The following is a 19486-nucleotide window of genomic DNA, read 5'->3' on the forward strand; positions in this document are numbered from 1 at the left end:
GGGAATTAAGTCTAACTGAATTTGCAGCTCAAGAAAAATAATACAACTCTGTTCAACAGTTTAGTGTACCCACACATAGTAAAATCTCACTGACATCAAAAAACCAACTTCAACTGTCCATGTTAGATCTTGCATTCTATTCTTATGACATTCATATTAAAACAACCTCACTCTTAAATGCATAGTAGAACTCCGCTTTTGTCTTCAGGAGTCTGTTTTAATTCCATGTACTGTTTTGTCCTTTCCCTTAGTAAATCAAAACGGCATTCACCTAAAACATTTTCCTAGCAGTAACAGTGTAATTGTAGTAAGAAACAGCTGAAACTTATCTCAGGACAAAAATGCAACTGCTTTGCCTTTAATATACAAGCTAAATGAAATGTGTTCAGAAACAAAAAATTATCAACAAAAGGATATACCTCTAGATTATTCTACAATACTCCTGACAACATACGTAAAGATTTGCAAACTCCAAATGGTTAAATATGGTTCACATCTATGTCACACATGAAAAAGAACGAAAATGCGCTGAGAAAAAAACATGTAAAACAATGCATTGAAGTCATATTCATACATATTCAACAACCATTGATTGTAAAGCTACATGTAACAATTAGGGCAAAAAAAGTAACTGTCACCACTAAATTCAAAGTAACTCGCTCACAAGAAGAAACACATGTATTACAGGCTGCAGCCCTGCATAGAAAGCAAACTGTGGAGAGGTAGGCAGGGCTTACTCCAGACATTGGAACAGTGTCAGTGCGTTGGCATCCAGAGCACCCACACTGTACAAGGAAACTGTTCACAAAGCAATAACCACAGAAGGATGGGGCAATTTTGAGAGTCTGAGTAGCAGTTTGAGTACTAGCTTCTCCTCAAGATATGCAAGCTCTTCTCCCTACTCCACACAAACAATTGCTGAGTACAAAGTAAATCTTCTCTGCCCTTCCTGCTGCACTGTGTTGTAACATTTGACAGCTAGCTTAACAGCTGATGAACTTTTTCAGTATTACCAGAGTTAAATCATACAAAAAGTATTAATTTCATATATTTGATTTTAAGACTAATGTTGGCAGAAATAATTTCTTTATGTATTATTATTTAAGCCACTAGTGAGCTAGTGTGACAGTAAGGCATGTGAAAAATATACTTGAAGATGTACAGTGAAATTAATCTATGTATTTAGCAAATGTCTTAGTCATTAAAAGTATAGATGACTTTATTTATTGGTGTAGGTTGTATCTTTCCCTCCCTGTTTGTTTCATTTTTTTACTTATTAACAGAAACATTTGTTGTAACTTTTTCCAAATTACTTTGAATACCTGCCTATCTTCTGTAGACTTCACTATTTCTATGCATTACATTTCCACCTTCCTTGCAAATATTTTTGTTGTTCTATTTTTTCTCCTACTACCATCTCCAAATCTTTTCTATATATTGTTCCTCCATACTTAGTAAATTTATTTTATCCCTCTGACCATTAATTCTATCCACACACTGTTACAAATATGGTAACATTTCCCACAAAATAAACAAAACCCCATACCACACTACATAGCAGAAAATATGTCCAAGCAAGAACAAACCCTGCAACCAGTTCAGCAGATGAGAAAGGTAATGTAATCCAGCTAACCTGTGTAGCGAATATTGAAAACAACCAACCATGAACGGATAATGCTTAGTAAATAGTGTAGCGAAGCATGAAGGATTTTTTTTCCCATGCTAAAAATTTCACCATATCAAGAAAAAAAAAATAACTATCTTTGTTGTACTTCATACTCAATGGCAGTCACAGAGAATTCAAAGAATATACAAAATTATGTACCTTCCAACAATGGTGTTTAAAAACATGGAAAGGAAAGTGAATGAGAATTGGAAAGAATGGAAAAAATGAGAACAAGAATGGAGAGGAATGTGAAAGAAAATACAGAAACCTCATATTCTCATATCTCGGATTTTTACCTCAGATGTCATTAATTCCAAGCAGACCAAAAAAAATCCCCAAACCACACAGAACTGGCTTGTATTTAAAACAGCGTTTAATTTGTAGTTTAATCTCAAACCTAACGCATACTTGTTTATTTTTTGTAATAAAACTAACTCCCCTACAGAGATTCATTCTACAGCACTGGCACTTTGAACAGACTCAGTCAAAGTTTGCCTAAGATTATAGATTCATAATCATTCTTCCATGTCGTCTAAAGAAAAACTAAACCCGAATTTCAAATTCAAAAATTTATATGAAGTTTTTCTGAGAGATATAACCCAGTGCATAAACCTTCTCAGCCTAGTTTGTTATCAGCAGACATTAAGGAAGGGATAATAAAATTAAGGAACTTTCTCTTAACTAAGGTCTCCCCTCTTTCATATTTTGAACCTACCAGACACCAGGCTCTATTTTCACTATTCAAAAAGCGAAATATTTGCTCTTCAGATATATCATTACAGTTACAGAAACAAATTGTTGCTGGCAGAGATTATTTAGTTGCATCTTTAAAAAGGCAGGAATCCACATTACCATGGAAAGCATCAGTTATTTTGTTTGCCTCCCTCCCACTCCCCAGGTCCTCATAGAATTTGAGGAAGTGGCTCCTTTGAGCCTTCCTTCCAGCTCATTACTACTTGTTTAACATTTATCAAGACAAAGTCTATGTTTGAAGAACACCCTTCAAAATTCTACCTATCTGAAAGAGCCTATTGGCTCTAACAGATTTAAAAATTCACAAATGCATGGTCTAACAAAATCTCAAAGTGAAGCTCCAGCTCTTTAAGGCATCTAATTTTTGACTACACAAGCTACATCATGTTACTACTTGGTTTCATTATACACTGTGTGGAAACTGGTAAGCATATGTATATTTGTGAAGTGAAATCAAAGATCTTTGGGTCCTGTTTGGAATGGGATGTTTTCCAGCAATTTGGAGGATGAATGGACACATGAAGGTACAAAAGTGCAACTAGCTATTTCAAACGTTTGTTCCATATTGCTGAGATGAAATTTTAAACTCAAATAAGCTACTTGCTTTGCATACCTTGCAGGATAATCAGACAGATTATCCTGAATCAGACTTGCACACTAATTACTTATCCCTACAACTGACCCACTTAAGACTAAGTCAAAAGGGAAATATACCACATCAATCACTAAGCAGAAAACTCACCTGAGTAGTCTACAAAGTCACCTACTGCAGCAGTAGTGAAACATTAGGTAAGTTATACCTGCATGGAAAAAATCCTGTTATGTTTCAAAGCATTTTTCTTGGGTACCACTTTGTATACTCTTATCTTTTCCTCTAAATGAATTGAACTTTTACTCTCATATCTGCTCGTTTCACGTGCTTATAAAGAAGGGAAAAAATCCAGCAGTATTACTCGGGAGCCGTGACTGGGTAGAAATAAGGGTCATAAAGAAGAATGTCTGAGATACAGACAATTAAGTAAATTATCATCTGCCTTTGCCTGTGCAGCTGTTTTTGCACTTTGCTTCCTCAACCTATGAATTACCTTGTATAATAGGAAGAAGAGAGTAAAGACTGGTTTCTTACAGCAGAGAACACAAGCAGTGTTCCTAAAAGACTACCCTACTTTGGTAGGCAAGTGAAACAGCAGAAACCATACCTGATCAACACATGAGGCAACCTCCCACATGTGATTATTTTGACAGACTTCACCACATAAAAAACACTTATAAGGAATTTGTCTATTCCCACAGTATCTACTGTTTTTGTCTAGATACCATAAAAGACAGGCTAATGCTACACAAGAACAATCTCAACTTACATTTTGCATTGACTGCAGTCGTACTTGTTTGAATACAACAGGACAAAAAGCAACGTTCAATAGGCTTTTGACAGCTTGGTGCTCCAGAATTATAAAAAAAAACTCATATAACTAAGACAACTAGAGTACACTTCCAAAGTTTTTCCATAGACAAACTTCCAAATACAAGAAAGAAAACTGTATTCTAGAAGTGAATTTGCCTTTTGTTTAGCTGGGAAGAATCAAAGAGTATCCCTTGTATACCCCTGGAGCCCAGAATGCTCCAGGCAACAGTACATACAAAGAAACACTGTAACCTGGTGGGGCAGGACTTTGATGTTTAAGAGGACTGTCATGCCAGAATTCATTTTTATCCTTTCCCATGGCATCTCTTTATCTACAACATAGTACAATTTTTTTTTCTTCCCTAATAACGTCAAATTGTTTACTTGCAAAAACTACTTCTTTTTTAGGAACTTTCATATCATGTGCTAAGTCAAACTGAGAAACTGAGCTATGAAAACTACAGATCAAAACTGAAGGGCAAAAATACTCCTTTTTTGTCTTGGCTCTGAACACCTCAGAGTCTTTTCACGGCAGTAGGATTTCATAATTATCCGTCAATATTTCATGTGAATAGATATACAAAAAGTTTTTTAATTAAACTTCATTTTTATCCACTGTGAATTTAGATAGTATACAACTGTATGGAGATAGTGAAAGTGGCAACAAAAATATAAATTTTTAACGCTAGGAGTCTGTTTCCAAAAAGAATACAAGTTAGGATAAAACTACCAGGAGTTATGGACTGTTTGATGTTGCAGATATCACCCCTGAACTTCCAGTCTTCAGTGAAAGACTTTTTTTAGTCTGCTACATAAAAAGCATGCAGAAAGGACTATGAAACAACAGCTGTACACGCTATTGCTGCATTAAGTGTTCTCCAAATTTTTACATTTTTGGGGTGGAGGGAGAAAGAAAGCCAAAACAAATACTCATAATTCTGCAGTTTGAAATTTGATCAGACTGCATTACTGAGTCAGTTATTGCATACCTGCCTCTATACAAGTTCATAAAATGTAGATAAGAGTGGGTTTCATTTCGCATCAAGAAGGTAACTCAAATACCTACTGATAGTTTATCAAAATATCCCTAAAAATCATTCCAGCAGAAATGCAAAGCTGACACATATATCCTTCATTGCTGCTGCTAATGATACAGAAATGCAACAACACACCTTGTTTCTGTCATTGGCTGCACTTCACAAAAAACCTCAAGCCTCTGCACCACAATATTAAAGATGTCCATCTATGACTGCAACGAAGGGACATGCATTCAATTTCCACTACCAAAAGGATCAAGGTAACAAATAAACATTACATTCTGTGCTTTCTTCGTTACAGTCTTTATCAGAAGGTTTCACTGTACAGTAGTACACTTCTAGTATACCACATATAAAAAATAAAAATGAACACAAAATAATTTGAACTGATGAAAAATTGTATTTTCCCCCAAGCAGTGACTTTTAATGAAATCCTGACATCTTAAGCAGAAACAAAATTAATGAAATTATTTTATTACAAATTAAATGTGAAAATATAATTCATTCTTTTAAACTTCTTTACCTCAAAATTCCTACTTCAACATTTACATATTTATTCTCTCCCTTTCATCATCTTTTTCCCAACCAAATAGTTGATGTTGACTTACCACACTACTAACTTCCTCCCTTCCTTTCCAAATTCCCATTTTTCTAGCAGGAATTGAACAATAAGTAGACACCACTAAAAATGTGCCAGTAACATTTCATAGCTTTCCTTGATTTAGCTTTCTCAAATTTCTCTTTAGATTTTTTCAGCTTTCTTAATCCTGATGGTTCTAAACTTGAATACTCATACATGTTTAACAAATAACATACCTAGTCATAGTCTCATACAGTCCTACCAAATAAAAACAAGAAAACCCAACCCAAAACGAACAAAAGAAATCTGCTCTCTGTCATCTCATGACTATTCATTAGATTCTTTAATTATTTTCAGATGTAGGATGAACAGAAGTTCTATGTAAATAATTCATGAAAAGGTAACCATATGTTATAGAAGTCATCTGCTGCATTTTGCAGTCTGTGTGGCGTCCTTTCATAGTAAAAATGACACTAGCTAGTTACAATATAAAAACACAAGGTATTTTTAAATCCATACTGCTCCAAATGTAAAATGCCAACAGTGCTACCTGATTCTAGAGTATCCTTCCAAAGGATGCCTGTATTCACAGTGAACTATTCAGCTTAGAACTCGACTCCTACCACAGACAGAAAAAACACAGAAAAATAGCAACTGACATATAATGGATTGAAATGTAACTCATGCAATAGTATTATGAGTATATATCCCATTATTAATTCCTATTTTTCACACCTGCCCTTACACTATAACGATCTTAAATAAATGAAAAAAAAAAAAAAAAAAAAAACCAAAAAACCAACAACCAAAAAACCCTGCAAAAAGAGGGGAATTGAAGTGGGGGTGCTCACTTGATTTTCATACCATCAGAACTTTGTTTCTTCTTCTTTACTCCATCCCATGCTTTCTAGGACTCCCTGAGATTAAACAATGTAAAGAATTGTTTCTGAGAAAAAGAAGTACGAAGCTGCAAGCAGGCATCTGCAAAACCATTCCCAAAAATGAATGAGAATTTTTGAATGCGTATTGCTGTCAATAGTAGACATGAAATAAACCGTGATAACTTAAAGATGTATACAAGGAAAAACACTCTCAAAAAACTGTCCATTCAAATATGCTTACCTACCATTTTTGTGCTGGAGAAAAAGGGCAGGTCTTTTTTGCAGGAGGAAGAAAAGAAAATGAAGACTCTTTAAAGCTCTTTAAGAGGATCAAGTAAAATGGTTCTACAGAGAAGCAGACCAGAAATATGAGCAGCTGACTTCATTCTGCAGGTAGGGAATACGTACTTACTCCTCTACCACTAGCCGGTCTTGCTCCTGAATTCTCATCTGACCCATAGATTAAGGAAGGGTCAAACAGTATAATCTATTATAAACACCATGCTCCCTATTGCCCTCTTTGGACTTGTCTGATGTGATTAATTTGGTGTCTTCAGCAAAGTTTGCTATCTTAATTGAACCACCTGACAGAATTTCTTAGTATTTGAACATGTGGTAGAAATAAACTGTGACTTTATGTATCTTGCAACTCTAGCACGTCACTTTCACTAGCAGCAAAGGAACCATCTCCAGCTAGCAATCTGCTAAGTAGGTCACAGCACTGACAAAACTTTTTTACAATGTGCACCTTTTCATTCCACTCAAGCTGCTCCTTACAACTACACTGCAGCGTGTTCCTTCTCTCTTCCACAAAAAACAGAGCTCTACTATTCTTTTCACTTCTTACGATATCCTACAATCCTTTGTATCCCTTCTGCTGGTTCCTTCTGCTGCACAGGCGTAGTGCAAGCAAGCATTGCCAGCAGCTGCATTTTTGCATTGAGAAGGGAGCCAAATACTGTTTCTAGCATACGTGCAATAGGTTTGCCACCTCTGAAACAAGGAATACTAAAGCTCCTTGCGCTGCAAGAGGGCAATACTTAGAGTTTTCACAAGAACACACCTCTAATTTGGAAATGAGACAGCACTGCCAAAAAAGAAAAGCTGTAGCTTCATAATAAATCCAGCACCTCTCCCAGTATAGAATGTATTGCAGTAATGCATCTGCTAGATTTAGAGATTAAGTGTCCACTTTCCTCTAATGAGGATATGACAGCTCTGAGGGTAACTACAGGCAACACTGACAATATAATCTGACAAACCTGCCACAGCTCTAACATCACCTTAACCATCAGCTGCTCTAAATAAATCCCCTTTCCTCTTTTGTCTTAGTGATTCTCTGCACCAGGACAGACTGGATTTTCTACAGGACCTATAAAACACAGCACTTGTAAAGCAGCACTGTCCAATACATTGATACTTTCTCTACTTTTTCCTCTTTTCTTAGCAGCTATGTTTGGAAGCTATGGAAAGCAGCAGCCCAGCCCTCTAGGTCAGGCAGCAGAAAATCCAAAGTACCATCTGACCCCCTATTCTCTCTACTAATTCCAAATCAAAATCAACAATCTGCTAAAATGAGCTTTTTTTTTTTTTTCTCTTCATTGAGGACCACGATCTTGATGGAACTAGGCTGGGTTTTTTTCTACACATTCCTCCACAGCAAGGCCTATACAAGGTCCACAGAGTGAGTTAGCCTCTGTCTCTGGAAGTGTGCGTGACTATGTGAGATCTGCAGGAAACGATACCTACTAGCATTTACTCCTGACAATGCAGTATTTCATTACACTCACATACATCAATACTACCAGATCAGGTGTAGTAAATAAAGGACAGCTGTTGCTATGATCTTTACAGTTGATCCTTCCTAAGTGTGGTCAGGAGATTCATAAGGGCAGAACCTAATCTCAAAGGGCACTGCATGCTTCTTTCTGCTACCTGGTCTTTAAGGAACAATTTTCTTGCATTTGAGGAAATCTGCCTGTATTCAGGTAAGAAGCCATGATATATGAAAAGACTCCCAATCAACATCCTTAAAGGGGGAATAAAATCCAGCTTCACCCTTTTAAAACTATACTGACTTAACAACAACAACAACAACAAAAAATTGTCACTACAGCAACCAGATAACATACTGAACAGAGTTAAGAAGTTAATCTCTTCTACAGCAAAACCAGTTTCAAACAGCTTTAGAAATTATTTTTATCTCAAGAAAAAAAGGCTATCCTATTGTAACTCTAATTGGCTACATGATAACTATTCTGACCTGGACTGAACAAGAAATTTCCCAAACCAGACCCCAAGCTCCCCTCAGGATGAATGAGATCATAAAGATGACCTCCCTCTTCTTTCCAGGCTTGAATATTGAGCTCTGCTAACATAAGAATGGAGCATTTCAAACTAGTGGAATGGGCAGAGGACAAGAAACATCACGTTTCTTTACTTACTGTACTTTTTCCTGTCTAATCCAAGTGCAGTTATCATTTCAGGCTATCTTTGTAGAAACACCACTGAGAACACAAAGGCTGAGTAATAAAGATCCAGAAGCTCTCTAGCCAACTTCAGGCATGGCTACACAGGCAAATTAATGAAAAGGTGAAGCATGGACTTACAGCACACCTGTACGAACACCCAATATAGCTGCTTTTTTGCTGATGAAGTAGGAAAACTCCTTCCTCAAAATGGAGTAAGCTACCTCACAGAAACACATTTTCAACTTGTAGAGAAAGCATTCCTACTGGGAATTCACACAAAAGTACTAATGAGCTGTAAAGGTACACTGTAATTTACAGCTTATTAATTTCTTCAGACAAACAAGCCCACAGATATTAGCCATAGTCATCATACCACCCACCTCAGGTAGCCTTCTATCAATAAACCAGAATCAACAACTTTCAACTATTTGAATAATAAATATATTTTCCTCCCCATCTTTCTCACTCAGGCCAGCTCCTAAGCAAGACTTCTTTCCCTCAACTTTATGAGAAAACTAACTAAAAGGTGGCAAGCAGAAAGGCACAAAGACATATGGTAATTCACTGATGTAGTTCAAAGGGGCTACATAAAACAGACAGTTTCACCACTGAAGGCTAATCCCTTTTCCAAGGTACAACTTGAGTAAAATGATTTTTTAAGGAAAAAAAGTGTCAATGTCCTCAGATATTCTTCGCTTGCAGTATCTATAAATCTCATTCACTGGAGAAACTTTTTTTGCAATGAGTTTATAAACTTCACATAATCTCATCACTACTGACACATTTATCCAAACTCCCTATTACCGAAATTATCCTCATGTCCCTCATTACACAAGAATAATCAAGGTTATATGCTACTGGAAATAAAGTATTTAGATAGCAATAATGCATGTATACATTTGTCTTAATTTAATAACAGCATTTTATTACAAAGAAAAATACAATCAGGTGAAGGTACAAAAGTTAAGAAAAATTTATTAGTGTTAATTAATGCTTGAAGGTAGAATTATGCTTCTTTCAATAGGACCCATTAAAGGGGCTTTAATATAGATTTGCACAGCAAGCTCAAGATTTTAAAGTGCAGATAATGAGGCAAGCTAGTACTATTTTAACACCTCTGGAGTATAATCAGTTGATAAGGTTTTGAAACGTTACAAGGTCTAGGACAAAAAGATTAGCTTTAGTTCCTCCAGATCAAAATTGAAACCTAATTAATTAACAATGTTATAGAAGACAGTAAATGTTTACTGCTACTTTTACGCATCTTTAATTTCATATAAGGAAAACAGGATAAGATATTTTAATTCATCTATTGCATGAATGGCAGAAGACTGAGTTCCCTGTTCCCACATTATCCTCTAAACTAATTGTTTATATTCAAAAATTTTAATGCATTCTTCCAAAAACCTCACCTTATTTTAAAAGAAAAAAAAAAAAGCGCACCAGTGATCTATTTGAGACATACACAAACATTATAAATTAAATACACCAGGTGAGAAATGTTGCCAAAGAAAAGGGAGAATGAAAAAAAGATATCTGCAGCAGTCAGCCTTCAGAAGAATAACTATTAAAATTCTTAGATAGTGATTTACCCACTTAAAGGCAGCAGTTAGAAATTGTTTTCCTTGAAACACACTGATATATGGCAAGGGTACATAACTCCTGAGAAAAGAGTTTTGAGCCACTGTGTAAAACAAAAATGACAGTAATAAGATCAGTATAGCTTCTAGCTGCCAACCTCAAAGAAGTAAGATTTTTACCACACAGCATTTAGAATAAATATGTATATGCCAGACGAGGCACAGTTGTGACTACCCAGACCAAAAGTTACCAATTACAAAGACAAGAACTACAAATAAGAAGGAACAAAGGGAAAAATACAATGGAAAACTCCAATACAATATATTGTACTGAATGTACGTGCACTAATAGATGAAAAAAACAACTCCAATACAATATATTGTACTGAATGTACGTGCACTAATAGATGAAAAAAAACTTAAGTGCTTCAATAAATAGTATATTTATTTGAATGGTACATTTTTAAATGCTCCACATTATTTCATATTTAAAATGTTTAATAATATGCATGTACTCTATTCCAAAGATATTAGACAGCAGAAGTTTTGCAAAACTGTCGTTTACAGATTTTTACCCCTAAAGCCACAAGTCCCACTCTCATGAATATTTGAGCACCTTTTTTTCCCATTTAGGTTATAAAAAAGTGATTAAAGACCATCTTCTCAGTCGTAAGTTTCTAAATTAATTTAGTTGATCTTTAGTAATATCCATTAAAATGGAAACCCTTCAAACAGTTGAAATATCTCATTACAAATAAGGCTAATTTAGCTCTCAGTATTAAATAACTACATGCATCTCACCTAGGGTCTGGAGAATATGCTTTCTTATTTACAGTAATTTTAAAAGGGCTCTTAAGCATGTCAGCACAAAGTCTAAGCAGAATACAAGAGAAGAAAGATTATCTCATGTTCTCCTTCTAGGGTTTTGTTGTTGTTTCTGGCAGCAATATCAGCTTACATACATGTTGAATTATGAGATACACCATTTATTTACCTTTTTTCCCCTTACTCAGCATGGACTCATTCAATCAGCTGTTTGGTGGCGACTCAGAAATTCCTAGTAAATAAATACCCTATGACAAATCATATTGTTGCAACTGGTATATCTGTATGATGTGTGAAGGGGAAGGGAAAAACAGCAGAAGAATGACTGCATAATCTCACCTTCCCGGACATAACAGATTGGTAGACTGCAATACACAGCCTTGAAGTCTTGCTGTCTACAGTTTACAGAAAAGAACATTCATTGTCATTACTGTCAAAACTCACAGTTCCATAAGCAACCTTCTTGCATGTTAATTACACAAATAGTATTTTTTTTGCTTAGATGAACAAAGAAAGAAAAAATTTAAAAAAAAAAAAACAAATAAATGAGAATGCTCCTTAGTACATTGTTCTCTATGCCAGCTCCAGACTCTGATTACCAAACCACCAAACCCACCCCAAAAACTCAGAAAATGATCCCCCTGTTGTTCCAGTCCTGTGGCATCCCAGCCAATGGATGAGGCAAGAAGGTCAGAATGACACCACCTTTGTACACAGCTTTTATATACAGCACTGGCCATTGGCACCATCTGGTGCCCTTCACAAGCCCTCCCAAGTTAATGATACTCTAAGGGAAGCTATTTGAAAGGGCTGTATTACAACATGCATTAAAGTTGTGACGATCATCAGAAAAGCAGCTTCCATCCTCCTCATCTGTTAACTCCTCCCATCATTTTACGAAGCTTCCTTTTGCCGGCTGCCACTTTTTCTTGGTTCTAGTTACATTTTCAGCTTCTCTCTACTTCCCAATGGTAACTGCATCACACTATCAATTTCAGATTTCTGATCAATTTCAATTCAGCTTCTGAAACTGATCTGAAACCACAGACAGCAATCCCATGAAGATGCACACCACAGGTTCAGAAGCTGCCACAGCAGGCAGCCCTTCTTAAAAGCACATTACCACACACAAATCCTTATAAACTTCTTATACAGGTATTTTCTCTTTCACTTAAGGATAGGGTAGAAATGCAGGAATAATCACGCATTGCTGGTTTATAAAAACGTAGCTGTATCAGGTTTATTTTGAACAAGCCAGAAGTAGGTAAGCTCTGGAAACCTACCTCAGTTTACACCACTGGCTACAAAACCTACCTCAACTAAGCAAGACCCTAGTAAGGGCCATCAGAAATGTAAGAAAATTCACTAATGATCTGCATTATCAGGCAAAGCAAACCCTCAGCAAGTTTGCTGATGACACAAAACTGGGAAGAGTGGCTGATATGCCAAAGGGTTGTGCTGCTGTTCAGCAGCTGGACAGGCTGGAGAAGTGGGCTGAAAGGAACCTCATGAAATTCAACAACTGGAAATGAGAAGTCCTGCACCCAGGGAGGAACAACCCCATGCAACCTTGTATGCTGGGGTCCATGCATCAATATAGTACCACTGTGACAAAGATGGCAAATGGTATCCTGGGCTGCATTAGGCAAAGTATTGCCAGCAGGTCAAGGGAGGTGATCCTTGCTCTCTCCTCAGCGCTGGTGAGATCACACCTGGAGTCCTGTGTCCAGTTCTGGGCTCCATAGTACAAAAGAGAGATGGAGCTACTGGAATGAGACCAGCAAGGGGCCATGAAGATGATGTAGATGCTGGAGCATCTCTCCTATAAGGAAAGGCTGAGAGAGCTGGGACTGACTCTTCAGGCAGGAGAAGAAAAAGCTCAGGGGGAATCTCACCAATGTGTACAAATACGTGAAGGGAGGGTGCAGAGAGGACAAAGCCAGGCTCTGTTCAGTGGTGCCCAGTGACAGGACAAGAGGCAGTGGGCACAAACTGAAACACAGGAGGTTCCCCCTGAACATCAGGAAACACTTCTTCACTGTGAAGGTGACTGAGCACTGGCACAGGTGGCCCAGGGAGGTTGTGCAGTCTCCATCCTTGGAGATATTCAGAAGCTGTCTGGACATGGTCCTGGGCAACTGGCTCTAGGTAACCCTGCTTGAGCAGGGGTGGTGGACCAGACAACCTCCAAACTCAACCATTCTATGATTCTATGAAAAACTACATATCAATCAGCCTTTTATCCCCAGGAACTGCAGGATTCAGACAGCTGAAAGCACACCCAATTTGTGGTTTTGGTATCAGTTTTATTATCTGTGAAGTAATTCTAATTCTTTTTCTCTCTCTCCATATCACACTTGGTCTGATTATGACTTTTTTCTTATTAACATTCTTAATAATATGGAAAAGCACATTCTGTTCTCTTCATAGTCTTGAGAAGGTAGTCATTTGAGATTCATGGAGAAAAGGAAGGTGCAATGTTTATTGTTTTCTTGTGTTTATTTAGTATTTGTTAGTGTTGGATTTCATAAGTATCATATTTCAAATACTATGAAGTAATCAAAGACTTTTCAAATAATTATTTTGATTTTTAGAAAATGCGCTCGTATTTCCTCATCTTCACCCATGGCTTGGCTCAATACATGGTCTTCATTTAAAATTTTTTTACTGACACACAGCACTCAGTTTTGAATGAACAGTTCAATAGAGAATACACATGATGTAAAACTTATGTATGACATTTTGGATTTGTCAGTATTGTTTTACACTTTATGTTAACAGTTAACTTAATAAATATTGTTACAGGTTAGTAACAGTAAAATACATAGCTGTATTGCTTTTAGGATACTACATGTTTAGTCCTCATTACTCTAGAAATATCTTATTTTTATATTTGTCAGGACACGAAATCTTTCCAAACCACAGGCACATTACAAACCTAAACATAGCCAGAACTCTTCTAGATTAAAATCCAAGTTTAGATTAGTCCATTAGGCAAAATAAGGCAAAGAGTCGATAAAACTTTTCAGAAAAAGTTTCATCTAAAATCATATGGGACTTTTTAGGTGAAACCTCAACTGTTTGAACAACTTAGAAGAGTTTAATTAATACTTTATCAGAAGGTTATAATCTCTGAATCACCTGCAACTTTCACCTTAAGACACAACAGCAAACTATTTTCACATCTTAGGTAAAATAAATCTGGTATCAATGACAGAAGTTTTCTTAACTGCTCTATTTAAACATAATACGAACCTGTTCTAGGGTTTCTATTTTGCTGTCTTTGGCTTGCAAAATCTCTAAAACCCTTCTGTCCTTGACTTCAGCTTTCTGCTTTTCTCTGGAAACAAACAAAAAAATAGACACTTTATTAGTCATAATTTGCAGTTAATCATTTAAATTTTTCATGTCCCGATAATAAATGTCATTTTAAAGCACAGAAAATTAAATTATCTGAAGCTGACAGGCCTTGCAGAATTAATCAGGGAGCATATGGCAAGTGACAGCAAACTACATCTGTAAACAGCTAACACAACTTTGCTCAAAAAGAAACAGAAGCAAAAGGTCTTAAAATACATTTTTAAGCAGCTGAAATAATCTGTCTCAATCTTTCCCAAATGCATTAAGTGTACCTGTCCATAGATGGAACAAAATGCTTTTTTCCCTTCTTGGCAATGTAGAGCCACCAAGCTGCTTGGGTTTGTGAAGTCCTTCTCTCAGCTACATGGCATTTCTATGTCTGAAAACACTTTTGAACACCATGGATAACTATTTTACTATCTTTCACATGGATAGAACCTGTAACTTCTACCAGGGAAAAAGATGACAGCTCAGAAGCTTGGGTAAGGGAGACAAGCAGACCCTCTCTATGTGGTTAATAAGTGCAGGGCTATAATGAGCTCTGCAATACTTTGTAGAAAAACAGCTGATGAGTCATTAACACTTTGTTTAACAAACCACCTCATCTCATTGCTATTCTATTCCTTGACTCAAGTTTTAAATGTTGATGCCCTTACTGGCTTCTGGTTTAGGCAGAAAGAAAACAAATGTTGCAAGAGTAAGGATACACAGAGATTCCGTAGCACAAGACAGAGTTCCTACCATAGATCTGTGACAACAGGTCTGAGAAACATTTATTCCCTAAAAATGGCCAAGTACTTCAGGCATCCCCAGCACCACAGGTGACAGAAAAGCAGAAACTCATTCAGATTATCCCTGCTCTCACAATACAGTTAAACTTCCACCATGGCTGGATATAAGCCACCCCTAGAAGCCAGAGAATCCTACTTGCGCAACTTTTGCTCTACCAAAATGGGAATGTTTCAGAGGTGGAAGGGAATGGAAGAGTGGTACTCATGAGTCTGTAAATCTGATCAAAAGTGGATGAGAATATCCAGCTATGTACAAAACGCTTCATCTGGTGAAGCATTTTGTAAGACAGACCAGTAAGGATAGCAGATATATAGACAATTATTTTTCTCTGCTATTACATATTACTGCGTCTTCCACTGTTACCGGTGATTTTAAAGGCTAAACTACACTGTCCCCACAGGCCACCCAATAACATGTTTTTTAAATCAAGTTCTATGACTGCTAAAATATCTAGTCTGGTCTTGAATAAATAAAGAATTAAATAAAAGTGGTATGGAATTTAAAGCAAGGCTTTCGGAAACCAAGATCTCAACGCATCATAACTGTAACTAGCGCTCTCCTACTACAGATACAGCAGCACTAGAAGAAAACTAAAAAAAAGCCTAGCTGAAAAGATATGCATTTAAATTACATTTAGCTAGGAGAAACAAAAATATATGGGATCTTAAGCAGTTGTATGGCATTAAAAAAATCTAATTCCACAAAGAAAATAATTCAGGAGCTGTAATGAGCAGAGAAAAGTGAAACCATGAATATTCAACAAGTATTCCAAAAGACATTTCATGTCTGAAAGGTATTTAACATTTTAACTGAGACAGAAACTTAACAGAAAAATGCACATCAGATCCTGAACTCAAAGCATCTGATCACCTGCAATCAGAAGCATCAAGGAATTGTCATGATAGGTTGCTAGGAAGACATGAACAGTGAAATACATAGTACAGCCAGTTTTTCATAGTTTCTCTTTGAACATCTACTAGAACTGAAGTAAGTAGACTGTAACTACAGAGATCCATGCAAATATGAAGTTATCTGGTGTATTCCAAAGGTTACACTGTGATGTCCTTTAAAAACACCTAAGGGCAAAACAGGAGGCACAAGAGAGAAAAGAACAAACATGACAGTTAATGAAATTCACCCACCCTGCTTATAATGTGCAACTAGCTTACAGAAACCACATTCTCAGTCACATTTTAAAAAAAATGGTAAAAGACTTCCTGATAAGCTTATAAGATTTTGTAATAAAAGACATTAGACAACTTTAAAAATTAGGAGTTAGTAAGGAAAAATATTTGTAAATAGATTATTTGTATAATACTTATCACAGAAGTTTGTGCGTATTCCTTAAACAGGCATACTCTTTGTGATAGGTAGTGTACGTTATTGCACAACTTAAATGAACCAAAAACTGCTCCAGTATAAAAATACCAATGTTTCTTCATACTTTATTACTTTGCTGAAGAGTCCTTAATGGCTATCAACAATTACCCTTTTTCCAAGATAATAGCTAGAGTACAGAAACCCCAAATATTTTGGGAAGAAGGTATCTCTCTCCCATAAGCACATTACACCATAATCTATCTGAGGAAGTGATGGACCGATATTAATCTATGTCTAAACTGTAAGTATTATAGCAGTTCAAGTTTCCTCAGGTCTTAATTACAGCTAGACAACCTATGAATTTAAGATCAGACACATGCATAACTGCTTGATCCAAAATTTTAAGAGCTTCAGAAGACAAAAAGCAAAGCAGGTCTTGACTACAAAGGACTTAGAATAGTAATGTGCAGACACAGAAAGAAACATACAATAAAATACATACACACATAAGCCCCATGAACCACTGAATAGCATTGCCTCTGGCCCTCAAAAGTATCCTGACCTTAACCACTGGCTGACATGTCCTATGCATTCTTTGTTTCCACAGTGATGGATTTCCCTCTCCATTTTAATTCAAGTGTTTTAATTTTATATTTCTACTTAAATTAAACCATTGCTTTAATCACTCATCCTATATCTACCATGGTCTTCCCAACTCCTCTAACCACTATCTCCTCTCACAAAGTCAGCCTTTTTAAAAAAGAGGACCAACTGAACACAAATACTGGATAATTAAGCAGCCTATTAACTCAGCTATGCAATCATCACTTGAAAATGTATTAAACTTGTTTTCTAATGGATTAATTGACTGGAAAACCTGATGGGTCAGGTAGATTTCCCAAAGCAAGGCTCAAAAGAACTCTACAGTTGGGGGGAGGGGTTGGCAAGGCAGGGGGGCAGTGTTTGGGGTTTTTTTATTATTTTAAAGAGAGTATGGGAAGAAAGTGAATAAAACAGCCAGGAACCAAGCAAACGAAAAAACTGCTCTGGAGAACTGAAAAGTAGTATGCACAGCTAATTCTGGTGTATTATTGGTAGTCAAGAATTTATGGAGCCCTGTGACTTTAGGACAAGGCTGCATGAAAGAGGTTTGAAGAATAAAGTCTGGGATTAGAGAGAAAAAACATACCTTTGTTAAAGCAAAAAATGTGCCTGTAAGACAGGCACACACTAGCCAATGGTTCAAAGCACATTTCTAGGTAAATGCAGTATTTTCCCTGTTTATCCAATGCTCAAACAGTCCTTCGAACAAAGCTGTCAAGGAATGAAGTTAATAAATACAGATCTATTGTCTTCATAATGAGTGGGAAAAGTTTAAAGTAAATTCAATTTATTTTGGCTTTCTGAGGTTTTCTTTCAGGCTCTCTAGATAGCACAGGCTATAGTAATGCCCCAAAAAATAGTTTCACCAATTACTACCCATAGCTAAAGAAAAATCCTAATTATCAGAATTTAAGCACACAATGGATGTTGTCAGAAGCCTAAAGCATAAATTGAAACCTCATATGGAACTTTACCAGCAGCTTCTCCTGGTGGCATACGACGGCTTCCAATACTTGTTACAGGACAGTTTCCTCCAATCACTCAAGGTAGTATGACTGACTGGAACTTACATATCATATTTGGATCTGCTATTGCACCTTGAATTGAGAGTTGATAAGAACTGCAGCAGCCACCACCTCTTTTTTAGAAGGGTAACACATTAAGAAAAATATTTGACCAACTTTATTAATTGAGCTGTTATGTATTTACAATACATTAAAAAAGTCCACTGGAATATGGGGGAAAAAAATTCAGGCACTGTCAAGAAGCTGATGATGATCAATGACTGAGACAAACTCCTGTTTAGCTAATTAGAACCACTGATGAGCAATAATGATGTGAGCTAAGAATATTTGCAGACTTCTTTAGGATGAAAAATGGAGTGAAGAGAGGCTGTCAATTTGTACAAGTTTTAAGCTCCAATCAGTTTTCCCATGAGTACTACCTATTTTAAATGTTTAACACAGATGTATTTAGCTACAAAGATTATCGAGATTCAGCTTCCACAAAAAAGAAGAAACTGCGAAAATAGTCTTAATTGTAACCTTTTTGCTGTGTTACAATTTTTTTCCTCTGTTATGCTATACTCTACACAACAGGACAGGATAATATTTTTGAGGTTTGGCACATTTTTAATGGCTTGTCAGAAATGAAACATTAGACTATAAGGAAACATTTAACTATGAATGACGTACAAAAACAGAATATGCAGTACAAAAACCTTAAGACTCTAAAAACCAGAAGTTTGTTGAAGTTTATGAAACACCATGCTTCCTAAAATCTTCAGCAAAAGCAGTGTGGGAAAAGAAGCATCTTGTATCCTAACACAGGTCTTAATCAGCCAAGCAATTAACCATTTGTCAAGAAAAAGTGATTCAGAGTTGTATATAATTATGTCATTTTTACATCAACTAAATGAAAATAATTTTAACTAATAATTTGAATTTGCTGTTTACATGTTTCATGTCCTTTCAGTTTTACAAACAGCAGGATTTAAAAAAAAAAAAAAACCACGAACAAATGTGTCTACTAATTTGGCCTTAAATAGCTAAGAAAGTTAGGATTACACTGCAAACTTTGGGCTGTTTGGTAAAAGAACAAAGGCTATATTTTAACAGTATACCTATATAACTAAAAATAAACTGCTTCTAGAAATACTGTTGCTTTTGTAGGATATCTCTTTGAATCTAAAGAGCTGCAGAACTAGAAAGGCT

The 19486-nt window shown here is 36.2% G+C and overlaps 1 protein-coding gene across 8 annotated transcripts in view; it reads right to left on the minus strand.

The window, feature by feature from the left end:
• Positions 1-19486, minus strand: part of CNTLN (centlein) — a 198954-nt gene that overhangs the window by 153642 nt on the left and 25826 nt on the right. For 7 of the 8 annotated variants that reach the window (XM_030004482.2, XM_030004483.1, XM_030004480.1 and 4 more), the window contains one exon: positions 14454-14538. In XM_030004482.2, the coding sequence (XP_029860342.1) occupies positions 14454-14538 (85 nt within the window). Of the gene's footprint in view, positions 1-6567; positions 6720-14453; positions 14539-19486 lie in introns of those variants that run through there. The other variant, XM_030004481.1, reaches the window with a different exon arrangement.

The sequence above is a fragment of the Aquila chrysaetos genome, chromosome Z, assembly GCF_900496995.4.
Source record: "Aquila chrysaetos chrysaetos chromosome Z, bAquChr1.4, whole genome shotgun sequence".
NCBI classification, from domain to species: domain Eukaryota; kingdom Metazoa; phylum Chordata; class Aves; order Accipitriformes; family Accipitridae; genus Aquila; species Aquila chrysaetos.